At 45.7% G+C, this 24,763-nt stretch overlaps 1 protein-coding gene across 1 annotated transcript in view; it reads right to left on the reverse strand.

Moving 5' to 3' along the window:
* Positions 1–9,325: 9,325 nt before the first annotated feature.
* Positions 9,326–24,763, reverse strand: part of LOC111871533 — a 136,919-nt gene continuing 121,481 nt past the window's right edge. Inside the window, exon 16 of the mRNA XM_023864701.1 lies at positions 9,326–10,533. Coding sequence (XP_023720469.1) covers positions 10,442–10,533 — 92 coding nt within the window. The 3' untranslated portion in view covers positions 9,326–10,441. The remainder of the gene's footprint in view (positions 10,534–24,763) is intronic.

A 24,763-nucleotide genomic window follows, 5' to 3' on the forward strand; every position in this document is an offset into this window, starting at 1 on the left:
TTTGCGAAATATTTCGCCGGCTGTGGCCGAAATTTCGGAAAGCACCCATGCCAAAAACTGTGCGTGGATACAGCTATACTAAGAACAACACCCGCTTTAGATGTACTCGCGACCCAGTTTACTAACCATGCCTTTATAAAGTTTTGAGGTTTGAAGACGGACAGATAGGATATCGGGGGATATACCAGGGCAACGTCGGTTTTCTATGTCGATGGTATCCAGGTTCTGCGGAGTGCTCATATTAGTACATTTTTAAACCAATGTAGACAGGAAAGATATCTTCCAACTCCTGTTCTGATTCGGGACGGGTCTTGGCAAATGACTATCAGTCGTGTGGCTGTAAGGAAACAACTCTGTTTAAATCTAGGTTTCGCTAAGCACTCGTTCAGGGAAAACGAGCCTAAAGTGGTCAGAAGCATTCACTTGAGACAGGAGGTAAGGAATTTTGAGGCCTTTTGAAGATGGGTTTAATTGTTATGGATTTAAGTTGGGAGGGCTTCATGAGAAGCACACAGTAGCAACTGGGAACCATTTGGGTTTAATTGTTATGGATTTAATTGGGAGGGCTTCATGAGAAGCACGCAGTAGCAACTGGGAACCATTTGGGTTTAATTGTTATGGATTTAAGTTGGGAGGGCTTCATGAGAGGCACGCAGTAGCAACTGGGAACCATTTCAGCATCTGCACAGAAACACAGGAACTGCCAACAGGGCCACGAGGGTCGACAGGGGAGACTTAGCACAGGCGGGCTAATGTGACCTGTCTCTGTGCCAAGAGCTACACGAGTTTTTAACCTCGATACTAGGTAGAGGTGTTAGTCAGCTTCACGCCTAGGACTCTTCATCCGCGGGGAAGGTATTTGTCATCCATGGGAAAAGGAGGCTGGGTGGGCCCCAGAAGCGGTGTGGACACTGTGGAGGGGAGCAATTCTTTCAGGAATCGAACCCCTCTAATATGAACCCCACAGGGCCTGAACAGCGTAAACACGTCTTGACACCAAAGCAGCTACCCGACCATTCTGCGTCAAACCCCACAAGGCAAATCTTGCGAAGACTGAAATCCTGGAATCTCATATATAAACTGATGCTTGCGTCTGCGAGATTTCTGGTTCTTACGTCGGTGACTATGGACAGTACAGTAAACCCTCGCTACTCCAGATTAATGGAGGTCTCCCGGATTCAGCAATAATTCAGATTACTGAAGCAAAAGGTAGTCCTAAGACAAAAAAAACTTAGGTTTAATGATATAAGTAGTGCCGATGAAAATAAATAAAAAAATATCACTGTAGAGCCTGTATACTATTCATCGATAGAAGACTCAGAAATTGTACTTGATTTTGAACATAACAATAACACAGATTTGAAGAAACACTCTCAAGTTCTGTAAGATTTGAGGCTTTCACAGCGGTGACTATGAAGAAAGCAGTCTTCTGGGATTTGGCACCGTGTATATGTGGTGTTAACCGACGTTTCGGAGGAACGTATCGCCCCCATCTTCAGGGTTGAAGAAGTATAGGTAAATCTGCAAGCGACAACACCGTGAGACACGGTCAAGCAGACTAAAGAACATACCGTTGAGCAGAGAGGGAAGGGGATGAACTGCAAGTAAACAAGTGAAAGCAGTGGTGTGGGAGGGGTGGGGGAAGGGAGCCGGGACAAGCGTGATTTTGTGTAGGGGAGAGTGTAGCAAGGTTAAATGGCTGGGCTTTAACTGTGAGCTGAGGGTGGGGGGTTGTTATGTTGGTTGGTCATNCGGCTCCCTTCCCCCACCCCTCCCACACCACTGCTTTCACTTGTTTACTTGCAGTTCATCCCCTTCCCTCTCTGCTCAACGGTATGTTCTTTAGTCTGCTTGACCGTGTCTCACGGTGTTGTCGCTTGCAGATTTACCTATACTTCTTCAACCCTGAAGATGGGGGCGATACGTTCCTCCGAAACGTCGGTTAACACCACATATACACGGTGCCAAATCCCAGAAGACTGCTTTCTTCACTCTCAAGTTCTGTCTGAAGAGACAAGTAATTTTATCTGCCTTTCTACATAGGTTGGATGAAAAATAGTGGCAACACCTCTATAGTTCTGAAATGACTTTATTACCTGGGGTAAAGACACATTCCTTCAATATAATCGCCCCCATGTGTACCACTATCTGCCAAATTTGTGGAAGGCGTCGTACACCATCAGCGCGTCCACTTCTGTTTATGTCCAGCAGTGACCGCCCTACAGCACAAATAATCTCCTCTCCCTCGCAGTGGTTCTTTCATTTTGGCAAAGATATCATAATCGCACGGACTCATATCGGGTGAGTATGGCGGATGTTGCAGTATCTCCCATCGCCAAAGCGGCCTCGTAGTCTAGGGGTACGCGGGTTCAAACCCGGCGAAGGTCGTGGAATTTTTAAGGGCGGAAAAATTCAGGGAACAAGTCCTCCGGGAGGGACTTTAAGCCGTGTGTGCCGTGTCGTAGACCTCTGAGCAAAATTAGGCAAGTTTCCCGCCCAAGTAGTTTCCAATTCCTACGGTAGATGGGGAAGTATCAGGGACCACTGCCGGAGAGGCCGACCTCGCTAGCAGAACGGGGCTGATAGCGAGCACCAGTAATGGAAGGGCACGGCAACTAGTTAGAATAATTAAGGGGGGACGCACAATAGATCAATAAATGGTCGCAGTGCATGGGGAAACCCGCCCTCTCGGAATAATAATAATAAATAATCTCCCATCGCCAGCGGCAAAGGAGATCCTTGACAGCGTCAGCAGGATGAGCCCTTGCACTGTCATGAAGGATGATGGGGCTCGTTGCCAACGAGTGTCGTCGCTTTCTCCTGAATGCTGGACGAAGATGATTACGCCGGAAACTGCGGTAGTAGGCAGCGTTTACTGTCTGTAGTTAAGGTACAGTGTGATGCAGTATCACTCCTTCAGTGTCCTCTGCCACAGTGAACATTGCCTTCACATTACTCTGTGTAGGGCGCACTTTCTTTGGACGAGGAGAGCCAGGATCCTTCCATTCATTTATTGTCAATTCAAGTGCGGTTCGTACGAGCGAGCCCAAGTTTCGTCCAGATTGACGATCCTTCCAAGGAAGTCGTCACCTTCCCTCTGATACCGGTCCAACAAGTCCTGTGCAAATGCATAATGTTGCCATTGTTGCACCTCGGACATTGTATGGGTTACCCAATGCGCTGCAATTTTGCGGTATCCAAGAATATCGTGCAGAATGTGGAGCACGGTTTTGTGACATACGCCTACCTCAGCAGCTAACTCCCACGCAGCCCATCGACAATCGACATCCAGCAAAGAAGCAAGAAGGTGAACTGTGTGATTGCAACATGGGGTCGTCCTGAATGGCATCCCTCCCTTCACAGAACAATTTCACCCATCGTGCCACTGTGCGATATGGCAAAGCAGCATCACCACATGCTTCTCGCAATCCCTGATAACAGTTTTGTGCGCTATGACCTCGTACAACTTCAGTTTTTATTCAGGAGCGTTATTCTTGTTTCGTAAACATGTTGTTAGGGTGCTTGAACTGGGCAATGAACGATGCACAATGCAACTCAATAAAATACAACCTGAGCCACTCACTGCACTACTTCAACTGAACTTCTGCTATCATCTACAGACGGCGCTAGTGCCACCTGACGCATATCTTTCATGTTACAGCAGTGTTGCCACTACTTATCCAACCCTTGTAAATGCCATGTCTTTTTTAAAGTAATGTCCTCAACTTGCTTGCCTTACATTTCGATTCCGAAGATACAGACAGTACGTTCCTCCGAAAAGTCGGCGGAGATCTTTCGCCGGAATACACGGTGGCACATCTCAGAACACAGTACTCTTCAATGAGGGTAAGTTCGCATCTTGTATATTGGAACCCACCTACAAATTAAATAAAATTATTCAGATCGTGGTGTTATAGGTTGTGACACCGTGTAGTGTTGTAGGTGGAGATCACCGTTTCGAAGAAATACTGCTTCCACCTTTACGGTTAAAGTGTGTTGGGATATACAGTCTGGCTGTGGGGAGAGAACTCGAGGTGCCAGAGGTTGAAGTCCGGGTCCAAGTAGGGATAAATGGGGTCCAGTCTGGAAATCGGACCTATTCAGGGACACAGCAAGATTTTCGCCAAAAGAGAAAAAGGAACCGTAACAGAGCCCTTCACTGTACACAATTCAATCCTGCAGTTGGAGGCGACCTGTTCACTCTAAACGTCGGTATCAGGTTACAAGGCTACACGGTGTCAACCCAGACGACCACAAGCTGAACAATTGCTGCCCTGACGTGACGTCACCGGTTACACAGGGCAAAGAGGCAGAGGTCCATCCTGCGGCAGGACTGCACAGAACTTGTGATTACAGTTAGAGCGACCCAGATGCCAGACGAAAAGTGGGAAGACCCAAGTTCGGATAGCTGAAAGATGTAGAGAATGATGTATGAGAGATGAAACTGAACAGATGGAGGCAAATAGTTCATGAGTCAAGGATTAAGGTAAAGCTGTCCCTGTGCTTAACTAATGCCATGAAGGCATATGGGGGAGTGAATGTATACATCCACATGTTCTTATGAGTCAAGGAATATGAGTATGAATATATTTTCAGAACACCCTCGAGACTATCGGTGTCAAACGTAAACCTGTGCATGACACCACGAAAGGTAAGGGCGGTGGAGGTATACATCCGTTTTCTCTTAACCTTCAACTCTTAGATGGAAGCGAGTTGGGTACGTCATATAAGGGCGTCTGTTCTGAGTGCCGTAAATTTAATGTCAGGATGGTGAGTGGATTCAACTGGCTGAGCATAGGTTCTTGTGAACACGGTAATGCTTGAATGGTGGGGGTACTTACTGAACATCTGAGCAACTAGCAGGTTCGCAAGAAGGACTCCGATCAGTGGAGTTACAATATTAAAACAAATTAGGGAATGAATGCATAGCGACTCCGGTCTAGAAAACCGAGATTAACGGACATGGGGATTCGTTGCCCTGACCACGCGACACCCTCTATCCACTAAAGCTGGCACTAACTTCGCCGACAAGCGGCGGTCGCTCGGTTGCTATAGTTCGCTTGGAGACTACAGGCCACGGAGTTTTTATGCATAGCATAACAATTCTGGCGAGTTTGCTTTCGTTTGTTTAGTTATCATGAAAACCGGGGCCGCACCATAGCTCAAGAGGTTAATTGCTGGCTTCCCACCGCGGCGGCTCGGGTTCGATCCCGGGGTCTGCTAAGTGGGATTTGTGGTGAACAAAGTGGCGCTGGGGCAGGTTTTGTCCGAGTACTTCGGTTTCCACTGCCAATCTTCATTCCACCAATTGCTCCATAATCACCCTCACCTATCATCTGGGGCTGATACAATAGGCCAGAAGTGGCCGCAGTACAAGGGACTAAGTCCCACCCTATTAGCAATAAGAAAATATACAGGGTGTCCCAGGAGGAATGTGCCAGACTTCGTGAGGGTGTTCCTTATGTTAAAGTATGCCGATATAACCCAAAACACCTATGTCCAAAGTTTAACGGTTACGGAGATAATGGCCCCAGAAAAGTGTGGTCTTCTGGCGGGTCCACGCACTGTACCTGTCAGCTGAGAAGTCTTATCTATGTTTGTCCTTGAGTGTGGTGATTCACACTAGCCGTAAGCCTATGTGCTCCCTTCAGTATACGTTGCGGCCGCGTTTTGAATGGGTGGTAGGTTAATTGTGGGGAGTTGCTGAAATGCCTTTTGTGTTTTCACACGTGGAATATTGTGATATGCATTTTGCGGTGGCAATGCACGTGCTGCTGTTGAAGAATACCAAATGCGTTTTTCCCATCGAAGGATTACATGTCGAAGTGTATTTACGCGAATTCACCAGACATTGCGTGTGATACTGGTTCTCTTCCGAGTGTTTCTGTGCACTCTGAAAGGGATGATGTACGAATGATAAACACACGAGAGAACGTTCTTGAGATGGTTCAGAGAAGTTCGCGTCTGTCCACTCGTACAATTGCCTCTCACATCGGCGTATCACGTATGCAGGTGTGGCGAACTTTACATGATGAAGAGTTGTATCCTTACCATGATCAAAGGGTACAACATCTGGAACCAGGCGACCATGCTCAGCGTATGGATTTTTGCCACTTGATAAAAGCTCATCCCGAACTGTTAAGCGTCATTTTACTCGGTGATGAGGCGTCTTTTACCCGGGACGGTGTAAATAATTTACGAAATGTGCATACGTGGTCCCATAATAATCCTCATGAGATAATGGTAACGAAATTCCAAAAGAGATTTTCTGTGATCGTATGTTTAGTACAGTTATGTAGTCGGCTTATACCAGAATGCGCAGTCAGCCATGTTACGTCAGCGCTTGCCATTCATGTGTCATGTATAGTGCGTGGAACCCTAAGGACAACTATGACATGGTGAGCGAGTATTTTTGTAGTTCAATTTAATGGCTTCATGTCACCCACAAGTTAGTTTGATGTTACGTACATTATTAACATAACGGAAACCACATATTCCCGCCAGTTTTAATATGTATTTGGTAATCAACAAGTGTGTAACACCTGTTAAAGTTTCACACTTCTCTGGCCATTATCTCCGTAACCGTTCAACTTTGGACATAGTTGTTTTGGGTTATATCTGCATACTCTAACACAAGGAACACCCTCCCGAAGTCTGGCACATTCCTCATGGGACACCCTGTATATATCGTGAAAACCGCCAGAAAATGGAATTGCACACGGAACACAACAGCGGGCGTAGGTCTTCATTTGAAGTGAAACTGGAATACGAAAAGAAATCTGCGTACATCGCTCCAGTACCAGATTTAATGAAAATACATTCAGCTTTTCTCGACTTGTTACATGTGGGCAGACATGGCGAAGTGATGCAGCAGAGTTTTCGCAAGTTTTCACTGCGAACGCCCCCAAATCCGGCGGAAATGCCCTCTCAGCCTTCGCAGGAGCTCCTGTGTCCATGCCAACTCCACGGATCTCGCGTCAGTCACACTTTTTCTCTTATCCTGACTACTCCCATGTTTATTTGATGACAGAGGTAATTAACAATAGAGATACTACACTAAACAGAGGAATTATATATGACTGAACATTGTGCTCGTGCTTTGCTTTTTGGAAGTCCCGGGTTCAAATATCGGCCCGGTGACTGGTTAGCCTATGGGGTTTCGTGGTTTTCCAGAAGCCTGATAGTTGTTCAGCTAGTCCAGAAATGTGCCATGTTTCCAACCGCACTTCTTCAAGACGCAGCTTAAAGTTATTCTTGATCCTAACTTACGCTCATATATCAGAAATGGTATTGTCAGCTTAAACTTAATGGGCTCCGGTAAAACAAAGAAATTAAAGAGTACAGTGCTCTAGCATGTGATCTGATATATTCTTGCGTGTTCACCGACGTTTCGGAGAAGCCGCTTTCATGTTCAGGGTACAATAGCACGCCAAGCATGCATCCAAGATTGAGGCTGAGCGTTTTTCCACCAGACTACACGGCATTACAACCCCAGACGATAGCAGTGTTCATATTTACCGCTGTGAGAACCTCAAATCCAACAGAGGAGTAATAATCTGTAAACATTTCAAACGAGAATAAAACAAGAAAAATCTCGAAATCCAATAAATACTCCAGGACCATACCAAATTACTTCGCACCGGAAAATCTTAAATGTGCTGCAGCACCCCGCATGCTACTCGGTGCACAACCATCAGCTTCACGAGGCACTGCAGTTGCCTTATAATGGAGTCTCTAGTTTCTCCTATGTCAAGACCTCGTTAGGATTTCAGTTGTTTCGTTACACTCACTTCTAGGCTCTGCGCCCCCTTAACATGTTCCACAGGTATTCTGAATGCTGAAGATAGGTGCAGTCAGTACCCATCTACCAGATTACACGGTGTCATAACCCAGCAGACCGCAACACGTATCTTACAAAAATTGGCGCAAAAGCATTGCACGCAGTTTCTCATATACTACTCTAACCAAGGGGTCGGAGTTCGAGTCCCGATTTGGGCAAGACTTTTCTCCTCTCAACGTCGTCCAAAGCGGTTCTCGGGCCCACCCAGCTTCCTATCCAATGGCCACCGAGGACTCTCCCCGCGACTCTCTGACACTGGTGGAAGTCTGGTCATGGGTCCCAGATGGGTGCTTTGTTCCGGGGCGGACTGGCCGACTGACCGTCGGTCGTAACATGAGACTCAACTCGACCAGTTCATGCCTGCGCGGTAACGAATACGAACACAAAATGTGGAGGACCTGTTGGGGGGCGGTGTTTTGTATTCAGTCCACCTCGAATTTATGAGTCAATGCATAGCAGACTGACCCACCAGGTTGTGGAGGCGGGTTCGAATCATCTCCACCGTAGCCGGCGAGTCTTAAAGGCGACGGAAAGGGAACCCAGTGCCTGAGGGTATAACTGGACCACCCTGTTCCTGGGGGATATAAATACGGTGACCTGACCTCCAGGTTTGGGGAGACTCGAATCTGAGACAGTAAAATGGGGAACTTGGAGCTGAGAATGCGCTGGCGCTGGTGAGGGCCAGCAGCAATTGTAAACGACAGACCCGTCCTCTACTATGATCGCAAGTGTTCAACAGGAAAAAAAATTCTGGCCGTGAGGCTCAAGGGGCTTGGCGCCAAGACGAACTGATTGGCGGTAAACCGCCAGTAAACTATTTGCTCAGATATTAAAATACAAGATGTTCAAAAAGTCATCTGTAGCTCTAAGGTTTGGATCTACACATAATAGAAGTCAACTGTAAACAGCGCAATTCATGTCTTTTTAACACAGCATAATATCCTTCAGTCTCTTTTGATCTGTCATTCAGTGGTCCAGAGTTATTACACTTTCAACTTGCACAGTGGCTTTATGCACACGCAGTGCCCTACTACAGTTCTTCATGTCAATGCTCTCAACTGCAGAATCACGTCTACATTCCAAAGAAACAACGAAGAGTGAGACACACTGAGCTGTTGTAATCGCACTTGATGCAAGATCTGATGTTTTCACGAAGGTAGAAATTCAGGGAGGTGGGCATCAACTCTCCGGAGGAACATGTTGCCTATATTTCTACCCTGAAGCTGAAGATAGTATGTTCCTTCGAAACACTGGTACCCACCTACAGGTCCATAATGTGGAAATTAAATGTTTAATCTTGCTAACATTTTAAATGAAAACATTTTTATTTTACCCTCATTAATTTCTTATTATTAGTTTGTGCTATAATTATTTTGAAATTGTAACAGAAATTAATAATGGCAATTGCGGATTATTCTTTATTTTGTAAATACATTAATAAATTAGCTACTTTGCATTTAATATTTTTAAAATTAATAACCAATATTAATAACTGAAACATTTTACCCATTTTTATTTGAAATTAAATCATTAGGACTATTTATACAAGTGTGGGGTGTTTTCCTTAGGAATGTTGAAAATGAAAAAGGGTATTATATACTTATAAATTTACACCGTGGAGAACTATTGTCATTACCTTACACCAGCAGAAGGTAAGTAACAAGTTCTCATTACAGTCTAGGGCCCATCACGATAACATAAAACTAACGTAGAAATTGCTAATATTTTATTATCTGACAAGTAAGTTCATACCAACGGTAAATGAGTATCAGCGTTCTCAACAGTAAATTGTTTAAAAAAGAGAAAATATCGGTTAATTTACAACTTCATATCAAATTTATCTAAACCCATACAGAGTGATCCGTTTGAAATGTCTCCCAAGTGGAAAACACTGTATTTCACAACTCATACACCGAGTGTCTGTCACGGCATCTTCCGTCAGGCTTCAAGTTAAACTGCATCACCCTGTATGTTCTCTACATCAGACTGGCCAAATGCACAATATGGTTCAGTGCTATGAATGGCAGTGTACATTTACGATTTATAGACAATCAAATGAGTCCTTGAGTTTGTTATATATGGCGTTCACCAATGGCAAATTATACGTATAATAAAATGGCTTCCATTTGTGATGCCGGAGGCCACAATCATTCTGAACTTTGTATGTTTTATACAGTAATCCATTTGAAACCAGGCATAAGTATAGAGTGCCGCAGCTCATATCTCAGTATTCGCAAAATATAAAATGCCCTCCACTGCTCTTAGTACATGTATGTACATGACTGTGCCTCAAGATACATATATGAGTTTTGCACAGCTATGCTGCCATTATAACCCGCTTTAAAATGGATCGCTCTGTATATATCTATATGTGCTTTTTATGTTCGGCCCTGAGACTATGCCTTTATCTATACTTTTTATTTCTCTGAATTAACCGTTCTACCTAAAAACGCTGGTGTTAACTGAGTAACATTTATAAGATAAATGAACCGTCAGTGGTCGCTTTTGCTGACGGCTTGTACAGCGTGGTTTCTTGCAGGTCTGCAGGCAATGTACAAGTGTACTGTGGCCAGCTGCACAGCACACGCACGTCCTGGACAGCTACTGCTGCTCCAAGGAGTAGTGGCGGGAGCGCTTCCAGAAGCTCCTGAAAAAACCGCGCCTCTGCCGGGGGCCTTCGCCCGATGTTTCCCCTGCAACAAAGGACATAACCTGTCTGTTACAGAAATACTTGCTTTCAGTCAGAGTCAGACTTATTTTACGACTGGCGGTTTACCGTCAATCAGTCCGTTTTGGTGCCAAGCCATTAGATGCTCACGACCACTATTTTGCAACTGAACCCTTGCGGTCCTTTGCTCAGCGAAATTGAGGCATATAGACCAGTTACGAAGCGGTGACTCTTTAAACAGCGGCCGTTGCTAGGTAAACCCTATAACAATAGAAGAACGGTGTTTTCTGTGTTTCGCACTGCGGCCATTTCTATACAACGGTTCGACATGTTTCCGCGGCAACGAACACGAACGCAACAACAGAAGAACGGTGTTCTTTATGCGGTAGATTCCGAGATGTTATAACCAAGGGGCAAAGTTAACGAGTTCTGCACGGAAGGCTATGAAGATAGAACCTGAGCGCGTGAAGCTGAAGTCCTCTCTTCACAGCATCCCGTTCAGAACTGACTTGGTTGCCCTAACTGTCGTCTTTAAATCCCTTGCAAACAGACCCGAAAACACCCTTTCAAACAATACCTCTATTGTTGCATGCGTATCCGTTGCAGCGGGAACATGTTTACGGTGCCGCTACCTAGAAATGGCTCTGCTATGTTTGTTTATCTTGTGGTCGTTGCGTAGTAACGGTAGTAGTAACACGCTACAATATAACTGTTATAGAAATAGCACCGCAACTCGTACCACGGCTAATGTACCCACTCCAGAACTTCAGAAGATGTGGTCAAACCCCTGCTCGAATCTCTGAGGTCTGAATACGAAATCACCGTACAACAACAACGTCCTGACGCTGACGCTGGCATGGAACGTGTACGCGGGGTACTCACCGCCAAAGCCCGCCTGGCGAAATTTACCCCTGTGCCTGGTAAGACCCCTCTGGGTCCGTGGATTCTGTGAGCCTGCACACGGCTTAGCTAGGAAAGGATCAAGTGATTCCAGTCTAACTACACCAGGATCCTCGGAGGAACTGGACTCGGACAGGAAGCAGTGCAGACTGGTAACACTGTGCACCCAGGCGACACCCATGTTACGGGGCCTTTCGGAAAGAGGAATCATGTCAGGGTGAAAGCAGCGGCGCACAATGGACCCAGCAGTAGCGTGGGTGTTTGGGATGACTCAATGGTCTTGTACGGAGGTGAAGTTACAATCAATATTTTCGCAATTAGATGAATGTCAAGGGCTGAAAGAGCTAACGCGAGTTCTGGCTTTTAGAGCGGCGTACGCAGCAGACAAACAGCATTGTTTCTCTTCACAGTGCTCAGAGCCCGACGCGACCAAGACGGAAACAAATGCTTCCTGCAATGACCGTTATGGATCACATGGATGCCCACTTCCGTCCTGTGACGCGACGTAACTTCCGGCCTGGACCAGCACTGCTGGCTTCGTCCATGTTACAGCAAGAAACTTGGGAGATTTATCGTCCTTAATGATACCTCTCTCTTCAGCGTGACGATCTGGTAGTGCTATAGATTATTTATGTAGGGGGTTTACGATAGCTCAGTCAGTATAGTGACTAGCGTGGAGAAGGGACGATCCAGGAATCGGGGTTCGACTGCCGGAAGAGACAGGAGTTTCTTCTCTTCTCCACAACATCCAGACTGGCTCCATGTCCGATGTGCAAGGGGTTAAACCGACGGGGCGTGAAACTAACCACAAAATATAGTGCCGAGTGAAGCTATACCTCCATTCCCCCATACATCTTCGTGGCATGGTTTACTTAAGCACAAAGACAACTTGACCGTTACCTACCGTAGCCAACTCCATGCGGTAGAATCCTGGCGATGCTACATCGAACCACGGCATAGTGTAGAACACACCGAACGTATACACGCCCAGACAAGGAACACATACGCCATATTGTACAATTATATAAAGCTACATACCGTGGGAATAGCGTACCAGTATCCACACACTAACAACACGTACATCAAATTAACTTGTCTCTGGGCTCCACAACCGGGATTACTGCGTAGGAAGCTTCTACAAATAAGATCTACAGACTACATACATGCCCAATTTCTACACTGTAGCAGTGAAACTTTAAATATCTAAGTTGGCACACAATTCTTAACCTATCATCGGAAATCCTTTAATATTTTTAAACATTTTTGATATGTCATATACCTTTATATTTATCTTTTTATCTTATTTATGTATATTATTTACTTTAATTGTAACATCAACTTGAGGCAAAAGTTTGGTGTCAGTATTGCACCGATAACGATCCATATCGGCATTTCAATGACTGAACGCATTCCTGTGTATAACTGCCTGATGGTGGGCTTACGTGGCCGAAATGTGTAGCAGTATGAGATGAAATTAAAACTGAGTTTTGTTGTGTTGACGGTAGACATAATTCATATATATTGTAACATGTCTAACCGTTGCTGGGCAACGGGAGGTGGAACGAGTTACCACGAAGACAGACCCTTACGCAACAGTAAGGAAAGCGGTGTTTCTCCATGTCGTGCCGTGCCGAGTAGAGCCGAAGCGCGCTGGTTTATAAGGGAGACTGGAATGCGTAAGGAGTAGATTTAAAATGTAGCGGCGGCCGAAGACAGTTGAAGTCTATCAGTCGCCGGGTTCAGTTGTAGCGAGTGAATTGCGAACGTGAAGAAGACGTCGCGGGAAGAAGAATGGAACGTGTGTTATACTGAAGAGAGTGTGAAGGGACTATTGTGTAGGGTTTGTAAGTGTGTAAACCTATAATAGTGTTATAAGTATTTGTAGTTACGACTTGTAGGTAGTTAAATAAACCAATTAACAATCTGAACGGCGTCTTCAGTGGCAATACACGTTACAATATATATGTGTGTTCACGTGGCATGAGTTGGGTCCGCTCGTCCACCTAAACACGTCATTGACTGGTGACCGCTACGTTACACTGCTTGGTGACCATTTGCAGCCCTTCAGGGACTTCATGTATCCCCACAACGATGGGATATTCCAGCAGGACAATTCACCGTGTCATCGGGCCGGAGTTGTCCAGAGTTGGTTCAAGGAGCATTCTTGAGAGTTCCGACGAATGGTGTGGCCACCATGTTCGCCCGACACGACCCCAATCGAGCATTTATGGGACGTGGTGGAGAGGTCCATTCGCACCCAAAATCCTGCACCTACAAGTATCAGGGAGCTGTGGGCGGCTATCCAGACGGCATGGCTCAACATCTCTCCAGAGGTCTTCTGTCCACTTGTGGAATCGATGCCACGTCGAGTTGCTGCACTTCGCCGGGCTAGAGGGGGTCCTACACGATACTAGGTACCTATCCCATGACTTTTGGCACTTCAGTGTATAGTGACCTGAAGGTCAATTATACGTACTGCTTTCACAAGAGTCCGCCACTGGCCCATATTATCAGACTATAGACACTTACGTAAAATGTAAAGTCTCGAATTACTTTCCTCCGTTATTATACACAAGGATACAGTCATGATTCTAACGCACTAACCATTTACATCTCAGTGGTAACTACGTATATGCACCACATACGTAATTCAACATCAAGAAAAAAAATACAACCAGTATACTTGTACGTATGTTCCGTACGATTCTCACAACATACAGCGGTTATTCCCCTATACAATATTAAGTGGTTGGTCTTCGTAATGGGGGCGGGATCTGTTTACTGTGTGGTAGGCAGGAAATTGAATTTTATGTTTACATGAATTCGAACGCATTTCAGCCTCATAAAACACACGTCTCCCCCCAAAATATTCAAATTTCCCGAATACTCAAATAATCACAAATAAATAAATATACGGCATGTACAGCCGTTGCTAGGCAACGACAGATAAGCAGCTATACAACCGCCGTTGCTAAGTAATGGCTCTGTAAACAACGGCCGTTACTATGCAATGGCTAAGTAGCGATTACGTGGGTGTAAAACAAACGTGAGCATGGAAGCAGAAGACACTGGATCCTTCATGAGCTGGTGAAGACACAGGAGACTGAGAGAAACGTTAGTGCTTGCTGTAGTGAACTGCAGTGTGTGTGTGTGTGTGTGTGTGTGTGTGAATTAGGAGCAGTTAGTTACGATGTGTAAGGAGTCAGTAAATCCTATTAACAATCCAAATTCTGTCTACAGTCACTTATACACGTCACAATGTATGTGTGTTATATAAAATCGTTCAAGGACTGACGGTAGGGTTCGCCTATTGAATGCCGGACTGCTGGCTAAAAGTCAATTTTCATCCGGAAGGTCCATCTCGATCATGGTCATGTTATTTGTGGTTTTCCTCGGTCCTACAAGAATGGTACCCAAATTTCAAGTTGCACTGTATACATCACATGCAGCCCTCCCAACGTTTATATAAAAATTAACTCCTATCAGAAACACTAACAGCCCGGCTCAACTCCTCTCCTTCAGCCTTCATACCGTTTCGCTTCCCTATCTCAAACATACGAGTACATCCACCAGAATGAGCAGGCACCGCCTAGGAGCCTTCAGAACCGGAGGATATAGAAGTTTCTTATTCCACCCTTATAGGTAGTGACTCTCACTACCTCCCCCACTTTCTCTCCCCTCTTTAACCCCTTAATATATAAGTCCACTCGTCACTTATATCCACCACCTGCTTTAACATACTAGTAAAACTGCATTCTGTTCACATTCCCTACGGTTCTCTCAATAAGCAGCGACTGTTTCCCCCAAATAACATTAACCAGTTGGGCTTTGTAGCGGAGAGGTAATGTGTTTTCTATGAGATGCGGACCGAGTTCTTATATATTATTTGGAAGTGTATTTGTGTGTTCCGTATGGTTCTCACAATAAACAGCGACTGTTTCCCCAAACAGCATTAACCGGTTGGGCTTTGTAGCGAAGACATAATGTGTTCCTTGTGGGGTACGGAATGAATTCTCATTATTTGGAAGAATACATACGAAAAGCGAACCCAGTGCCTGGGAGTATAATTGGGCCACTCCGTTCCTGGAGGACATAAATATGAGGGCCCGGAACTCCAGATTAGGGAAGTCTGTAATCTCAGATAGTAATATATGGTCATGAGTCCCGCGGGACTCGGACCCGCGAAAGACTACGCTGGCGAGACCAGCAGCAATTTTAAACGACAGACCCTTCCCCTCATCAGAGAAGACGTTACATAAGGACTACGACCGCAAGAGTTCAATAAAAAAAAATCGCTGGTCGTGGGTCTCAAGGGGCTTGGCGCCAAGAGGAACTGATTGACGGTGAACCGCCAGTCGTAAAATAACGGTCTTTAAAGGGTTAAGCGTACTTCGGTACTGTACTGACAACCGCATCTACACTGCAAACATGTAACTCTACCAGACGGACGAGCGGGCATTGCCGGGAAATGTTTCTCCTACCCCTAAAACGGAGTGTCCGCCACTTGGTACCCTCTGTTACTACGGCGCAGCTCGTCGGTGGAAGTCAGTGTGGGTGTACAGACACAACTGCACGCGGGGTGGAGCTACAACCAGGAGCGCGTGCGCAGGCGTTGCACATGTGCACTTCTGACCATCCCAATACTGAAATGGCTTCTGACAGGTGTCGGATCTGCCACGCCAGAGGGCAAGAGCCGGGAACCGCAGATCTGATTTTAATTTTATCTTATATTCGGGGGTTTTATTAACATCTGTAGACATCCCAGTTGTGGTTAAAACCGGACACTTCGGATGAAGACTACGCGTGTTGCTGCGCGCGCAATTCGCTGAATGTTCGTTGGAGCAGAAAATGTTTCGGACAGAAGTTGTAAAGCCATGGGAAAAACACGTCTTAGCGTCCAGTGCACGTTTCCGCAAATATTGCGGTTGGCGACACAGTCGCGCAGAAGGAAGCTGTAAGCTCACTACTTCGCCTCGTCACAAAAATCCGCAATCAAGTGCCGTCCTGTGTAGGCTGCGTGAGATTTCTGTGGCGTTACGGAAAACAAAGAGTTAGTCCGTACTGGTCAAACTGATATAAGTAAAGGTAAAATTATTCCTGCCGGTCACGGTAGCCGAGCGGTCTAAGGCATGCACTGTCTTCGCTCGCTCGGAAGCCGGGATCGTGGGTTCCAATCCCACTCAGGGCATGGATGTTTAATTTGTGTGTGTGCGTTTTTCTGTGTTTGTATACAGGCAGAGGCCTTGCGACGAGCTGATCACCCGCCAAAGGAGTCCTACCGTATGTTTAAGATCTAGAAAAACCGAAGTGAACGGAGTAGTTCATGGAGGTAGGCCTAGGCCCACTGAGGCTGTAGTGCCAAGGAAAAAAAATATTCCTGGGAGTAATTAATTATGGACTACTGTAACCGTTTTTCTTCGGTTCTGCTAGCCACGGTAGAGCAATTCGACTCCTCTCAGGGCGTGTTGACTGGCCACAACTTGGGTGATTAGTGGGGCTTTAGGCGTAGGGAAGTCACCTCAACACCAATTAACTGTATGGAGTCTTTATTTAATTTGCACTAATTAAATAGAAACAGCACCGTAGTGGTACACTTCACAGATTCGTGGATGTAGGCTTCCTTACTGTTCTGAGACGCACACTTAATAGTCACCACTGGGCGTGTTTATGGGGATCCGAACACGTGTACCCCCGGTGAATGTAACTTTCAAAGTCCTCCTTGCCAAGCACCCTCTGAATGGTAAATACTTGCCCTGGTTACCCAAAATTCGGGCAAAGGACCTCCCACTTCAGACGATGATTGGCTGGACCGGGCAGACTGGGAGGTTGCTTCTCATTCTCCTCCAATTAGGAAAGCGAATATCCACTAGTGTACAGTTTAGGGGTGAACTTTGCCACCTGCTGCGTGGCTGTCAAACTGAGATTTTGGGGTAGCAGGAAACGACGCTGCTAAATTTATGACTTCCCCTGTCAAGTTTAGAATTTCTAAATAACTCGGCCTTGTTTTACGCATTAAATTCTGGCTTCAAGCTTGACCCAAGCCACTTGCTGCTTGTCTCAGGGGGTAAAATTTCAAATTGTGAGGTGAAAGTGAGGAATTTCACAAAACCCTAACCATACACAAACATCAATTGACCTTCCCATAAACTGGACAGTTACGCTACGGCATTAAGACGTATGGGGGAGTAGAGCATAGCTACACGCATTCTTAACCTCGGAGCTAGATGCAGGTTAGTTGTCTGCTTTACCCCACGGGCACTTTACCCCGGTAAGAGAGCCCATGGTACTTATTGGGTGGGCCCCAGAACCAATCTGTTACGCTGCAGACAGGAGAAAAATCTCTTGCTCCTGACGGAAATCAAACTCAGATTCCTCGGTCATCTAGTCAGCAGCTTGGTCGCTATACCCATTGAACTGTTCCGGCTCCCAAAATGAGACAGTGCCAGCAGAAAACCCTTCATGTTAAGAGGGTACAATCACTGCTAGGTTACGTCTTCAAGCACAACTCTTCACCATTCAGGGACACATCGAGTTGACAACGCACAACACTGCATAATGTGTCGTGACTCAGCCCTCTTCCCTGTATCACTGCATGATGTGTCGTGACTCAGCCCTTTTCCCTGTATCACTGCATGACGTGTAGTGACTGAGCCCTCTTCCCTGTATCACTGCATGACGTGTAAGCGACTCCTGCCTCTTCCCTTTATCAGTGAAGAAATGAGGTTCTGAGTGCGGTGACTGATGATCTCTGTCACCGGAGATGTGCCACCGTGCAAAACTGAGAATCCAGAAAACCTGTTGCCCTGTGGGCCGAGATATGAATCCAAGACCCCCCGAATACAGCCTTAGTGTGTGCTGTAGTGATGTGTTAAATGTGGAAATTTGTAGTTACGACCTTAAGTGACCAATAAATCCTATCACCATTCCATACTACGTGACATTATTATTAGTACAGGTACAACTACAAAATCCAAGCCACAAAAACCCCAAATTGGCGTCGACAAGCGGCAGCTTGGCAGCTTACCTACTTCGCATTCCGGGAGTGCGAGATTCAAACCTCGGCCGTGATGAGGGCTTTCTCGTGGCTTTCCTCACTGTAGGCCAGGCCAAACGTCTGGACACGATCGCTTCCTTCCATATCCTTTCCAATTCATTATTACAGGCCGAGTTGGCTCAAGCCGTTAACGTTTCCGCCTCCGAGAGGTGCTTGGTTCAAATCTCAGGTGGACCACCGACTGTCCTGAGGATTCTTGTGCCTCCGAACGTGTCGGGATAGTGTCTCCAGTAGACCATGACCCGCTTCCTACCAAATCCTTTCCAAATCATTGCTCATCTATCTTCCTACAGCGTCAGCTACTGCCACAATCGTTAAATAAACGATTCTTGTAAGGCGCTACAAAGAACGCTGATACATTTATCAGATAAAAGCTTGGCCACTTTGTAACACGTGCCCCAGTAATACTCGCACACACGTCAAAATGCATCGCTCTGAGCAGTAGGGGACGCCACAGCACACGTGAAACGTATCAAGTGTCCGGAAGATACTAACACCGTCTGTGCTACAACCGAGATATCTCGCTAACGAGCGTCAACTCTGCTCGCTGGGAATATGTGCAGCAATTGGCAATGTTAGTAAAACAAACAAGGAGTTCTGGGAAGAACTAACACGACAGGGACATCAAGAAAACTACGTGTCCATTCATCATGATATGCGTACGATAGTTCGGGCATGGGATGGGAGGGGGGAGGTACACTGACTTAGAGACATCGAGGTGCCTACTTTAATTTTTCCAAAACAAGGAAAATCGGAAACTGCGGAGCTATTTGTGGTTTCAAATTGTTCTACCGCAAGAAGATATGGGGTAGATTCTTCGTTCTTATTAAGGGATCCAACTATGCAATTTGCAATAAACCGTCCCTCACAATCTTGTGTTTCGTCGATTGATACCCACACAAAATTATCTTGAATCTTATCTCTAATGCTGTCAATTGTAAGATCGTAACACTGCTTCACGTAATTTTTGCGCACAGTAGATTCGTCCGGCACTTTGCACTGTGTATACTTATCTATGAAGTTTCTCAGAGTAGGATTGGTTAGTTTCCACAGCGGAATATCTGCCGCTAAAAAGGCTTCGCATAAATGAAAGGAAAAGTGTGAAAAACTGTTATTTGAAAATTCACTAAGCAATTTTAAACAGAGCACTTTTCGTGGATATAATTTTAATATTCTCTCTGTGTATATTAGTGTTCAAATGCTGAAGCACTTGAAAGCGTTTTTCACAACCAACTGTTTACTCACACGCTCTGCAACAAAGAATTTCGTTATCCGTACTTATCATCTCTCCTTCGAACTCCCGCTGATACAGATGTAATTTAGTTTTCTGACTTACTTTCACTTTCGGCGTGACTACAGAAAGCTAAACAAACTTAACTACAGACCAGTCACCACTAATGTGAATAGCCCCCAGCTTCAAATGAAGAAGCGTAACGAACCTCATGGAGACTTCGGAAATAAATAAGTGAAGTCCCTTGCCGGTTGAATGGTATTACATTGATAGCGACTACTTGTGAACGCTTCCGACTAATCTCTTTTCGGCCACTTTGATGGTACGTGGATGAGGCAAGTTGCAGCATTAAGAGAGATCTTCGAAAACGTGATGCTTATTCATAAGACAGAAAAAATATGCATTTATATGCACCATCAAACCATGTCCAAAATTTAAGAAATGAAGTAATTCATACATATATCCAAACGAGCATACTTTCTGGTTGCAAGAAAGAAATATGCATTTGCATTAAAATCCGGTCCCTAGTGATCAACGAAGTTAAAGTCGTATCTGAGCGCAAACATGGCCAGATTGAAGTGCTGGCCGAAGAGGTGCAGCGTAATGACGTGACAGCAGTTCAAGCACAAATAGGACTACAGTCGCATGATGTGTATGAGAGGATGTCCACGTTCGAGACCAGAGTGACGGAACAACAGCAGATTAAAGTAAGTTCGGAAAGTGAGAAGATTAATAATAGAATAACTACCGGGTGTACCGAAGTATGGGGCCAGCTAGAACTCTTACAGTACTAACGGTAACGGTGCGAACACTAGTGACGTCATGCCGGACAGCTGTCGAACTGACACCTCGAATGGATATGCCTCGTCGAATTATTGTGTAAACACCAGTAATGTCAACGGCCACGCGAACGGTGGACCGCAAATTAAGTATGTAAATGAAGTCGGTATAGGAGGAACCAGCAGAGCTGTTCCCTCACTAATGATTCCAGTAAGGAAATGACAAGCAATAATAACGGAGGATTTGTCAAAGGGACTCTGAATAACACCCCTGATCTAGCTTTGCTGAATTTCGAAGGAAAGCCCGAAACTATTTTATTCGACCATGGTACGCAGTATACGTCGAGTCGCTGGGTTAGAGGCTTTAGGTATAACAGCCCGGTATTCACCTATCCGATATCCTCAATCTAAGGAAAAGCTTGCCGGATCTACTGCGAGAAGAACCACAGCTGATCCCGCACATAGAGACTTGGCTGAACAAAACCACGTCGGACGCCACTGGCTTTACGCCGCATGAAATGATGTATGGCAGGAAGGCGCCACTGTTATTCGCCGACCTGCCGCCAACTTTCCCCGAAGGAGAGCCGGAGCCCTTAACGCAGAAACAAAAGGAGAGTCGGGCGTTCGCGCGACGGATCAAGCGGAAGAAACGTGGTCAACGGAAATGGCAACCTGCCGTCGGCGAAGCAGTGCTGGTAGAAACCCATTATGTAACGGACGCAGAAGTTCATGCGACTCCACGAGGGACCTTTCTGGATAACCCGAATTGTGTCGCCATCAATTTTTGAAATTTCAGATGGGAAAGGAAAGGTAAAAGGCAATTTTAATAAGAAATCACTAAAGGAGTTCAGGACCGCTAAGTCGCCTGACTTAGCCTGAATACGAGGAAGTGACGTCCGTGGGCCAATCTTTAATACAGCCCTTAGGGCAAAGTCGATCCCTTTTAAACTTTGACAAATGTGCCGATCGTATGATTTCCAGTAACGGGGCATGGGGATAAATATCATGTAAGAGTTAGGGTAATCGTACGAACAGAGGTTATAGACTATCAGCCAGATGAGTTAGTTTTGTCATAATTTCCTGTTACTTCTTAGTATAATTCGGATAAGTGCCCCAGTTATGAAAAGATTTGAACCACTGGTGTTGATATGTGAATATTGATTGTATACGCCCTGAAGAAAGATTTTGCTGAGAGACTTTAAAGTATGAAGATTACGATGGGCCGTGTTTATAAATAGATACACAGTGTGTCCAGGTTCTATTAGGACTGTTCATTATAAATACGAGACGTGAATTATTTTAAAAATTTCACTCGTTTTATTCAAAATAGTCTCCTTTTGAAAAAAATACATAGCTGGAATCGATTGAAAAGTTTTAGAAAACAGTCACTGTACTCCTTTTGTGGACTCGCATTTAAAACTGCGGTAGATTCCCTTTGGATGTCCCGGGTAGTGTCGTGACGGTCTCCTTTCATCGCCAACTGAACTTTTGGGAACAACCAGAAATCTGCTGGAGCCAAATCTGGCGAATACGGAGGACGATCAAGGACTGTGATCCCTTTTCTGGTCATAAAATCGCGCACGATCTTGGGTTTGTGGGGTGGGGCATTGTCGTGGAAGAGCGACGAGTAAACTTGCTCTCGATATTCAGGTCGAATTCGAAGAATTCTCGCCCACAAATGATTAAGGACTCCGAGATAATAATCAGAATTCACTGTTTGACCTTCTGGCAGAAATTTCTTGTGAATGACTCCTTTGGAGAGTATCCTCGAAAGACGTATTCGTCGGATTGCCGGGTAGTGCGTCTGCCGCTCGGCCCTTCAAAGCGGTGATTAGGTGCGTAGATTTTTCTCGGTCCGACCATTGGTTGTGTTCCGCTACGATCTCGAATTGTCGCCGGAACACGCTCCACGTTGTATTTCCGTGGAACGTCGGTGGCTGAGCTGTGCCAGCCCCGACCGCTGATGTGTTTGTCCTCTCGACCCTCGTCTGTCCCGTCTCGTCCAACCGGGCCTGGAACTCGCGTTTGGTTTCCTCAACTCTTCTGCAGGTTTCATTATGGGTTTTTGTAAGGTCTTCCTGGAGCTTCTTCGTCCTCGCGTCGAGGGACATTTGAGCTTCGAATCTGTCTTGGTTTGGCTGACGTCCATCATTTCCATCGTTTCCTTTAGTTCTCTTCGATCGGCCTGTCTGTTATCCTCCAGTCTAGCCAGTAGCTCTCTGTGGCTGGCCTCCGCATTCGCCTGGTTGCTTCTCATTTCTTCGTGTCTGGCGTCCGCCTTTGCCTGGTCAGCTTTCATTTCGTCTCGCATGGCCAGCAAATTTACTTGGGTGGTCTTTGTATTTGCGTCCATTTTTGCCAGCAGGCGTCCCAACACTTGCTGTCAGTCCATTTTGTGTTCGCCTTAATCACGTAAGTCCAACAATTCTTCTAAATTCGATCCGATTAATCCAACTTCTGACACCAGCTGTGGTGTGTTGGCTATGTTACGCGACAAATAACCTCACGTAGGTTAAGGATGTAGCGAATATTAAGGCTGGGGGCACACGAGCGCAAGAAGTACGTACGTTGAAACGAACGTACTTAATGACGGACGTTGCTGAGGACACCACACAGTTGTAGAATGCGATTCGTAGTTTTTTGTCTGCAACGGAGCCAGAAGAAAGCGTAGCATTCGCCTCTCTTGTTTATTTCTACATCGGACGTCACGACGTTCGTTACAACGGACGAATTTTGTGCGTTCGTATGGCCCCAGCCTTATTCTCCTTCGTTTTTACACTTATAATGTCACAATTAATCCTTCTGATGTAGTCGTTTCTCGACTTCACTCGGCGGATACTAGACTTCAACTCTCTTCAACGGCGACTATCACAAGACTGCCTCGGCGAATGCATTCAACCCCCTTATGTAGGTGGGTTCCGGACCGGATAGAACACACCATTTTCAGCAGTTCAGTTTTTGTTGTTTCGACAATCCGTTCTTACGCAATGAACCTTCCATCTCTGGGGAAACGCGCTTATTGATTCTGCAATTCCTACGTAACGGCCCACTGATATTGCGTTACCATGGGAGCATCTACTCCAAACGCGTTACAATATTTTGGGTTCAATTCCCGATAGGGACAACATTCAGTAAAGGCCAGTGAGCACCACGGCTCCTTCCCGGGACAAGCAGACCACTATACTCCATACGGTGTCGAGATTAAGAATATGCCTTCATGGTTTGGTGCTTAATTAAGTACAGGGAAAATTCCACATTTTGCCAGCATTCCGAAACATCCGCTGCATTATCTTGCTCGCGAACCTGTCTCTCAACTACATAAAGGCTGTAACTGTGAAGAGCATTACCTTCTGAGGACGTGACGCCGTGTAGTGTGGTACAAACTCACCGACGTTTTAGAGAAATAAGTTTCCTCCGTCTTTGGGGGTAAGGAAGTAGCGAGACGCGGGCTGCAAGCAGAGCGCTGCTGGTTGCTTATCTGGCAGTCTTCGATCCTGAATATGTGAGCAGTAGGTTCCTCCGAAACTTCTACCTGACTACACGGCCTCACAGAATATTTTATTTATTGCAACTTAAAAATGTTCACAATCTCTCCTTAATTTAAAATCACATCAATTGCTATATGTTTGGGCCTTACTTGGCCACCTTCAGAGAACCGTTATCTTACTGAAACCGACGCACTGCGCTAGATCTCAAGTCAATATATTTCCATGCTATTGCAATATCCTTCGAGACGCATTACAGCCCTGAGGTCGACTCAACCTCTAACAAAAATGAGTACCAGGAATCTTCTGGGGGTAAAGGACGGTCGGCTGGCGCGTAAGGCTGACAACCTCACCGACATCTGTGACCAACTGTCTATAAAATGTGGGAGTCTCGACGTCCTCACAATCCTATGGGCCTCCACGACCTATTGCAGGGATAGCTTTACCTTTTTTTTTACACTAAAATACATTCGTTTGAGAACAAACTTCTTTCTCTGATCCCGCGCTATTTTCCTCTTGCGGCGTTCAAGTTTGTGACCCCTTCGTATATGCTTTCCCATTAGTAGAGTGTGCATGTCACTTGTATCAACAAGAGATAGTGCTTATAAACATACGGCGGCAAGGCACTGCAGCCTGGTAATTAAGTCGTCATAGACAGGGTTAAGAATGCTCGGACGTAATGCATTCACTGCTGGAGATCTCCGTACGGCTGCCTGCTCAAGCTATCGCGTACCCACAGATGTTTGAGAATGGCCACCCTTACAGCCTCTCCTCCCAGAATACGGTGCTCTGCACAGACGTCCACA

The sequence above is a fragment of the Cryptotermes secundus genome, unplaced genomic scaffold (assembly GCF_002891405.2).
Source record: "Cryptotermes secundus unplaced genomic scaffold, Csec_1.0 scaffold989, whole genome shotgun sequence".
In the NCBI taxonomy this organism is placed as follows: Eukaryota; Metazoa; Arthropoda; class Insecta; order Blattodea; family Kalotermitidae; genus Cryptotermes; species Cryptotermes secundus.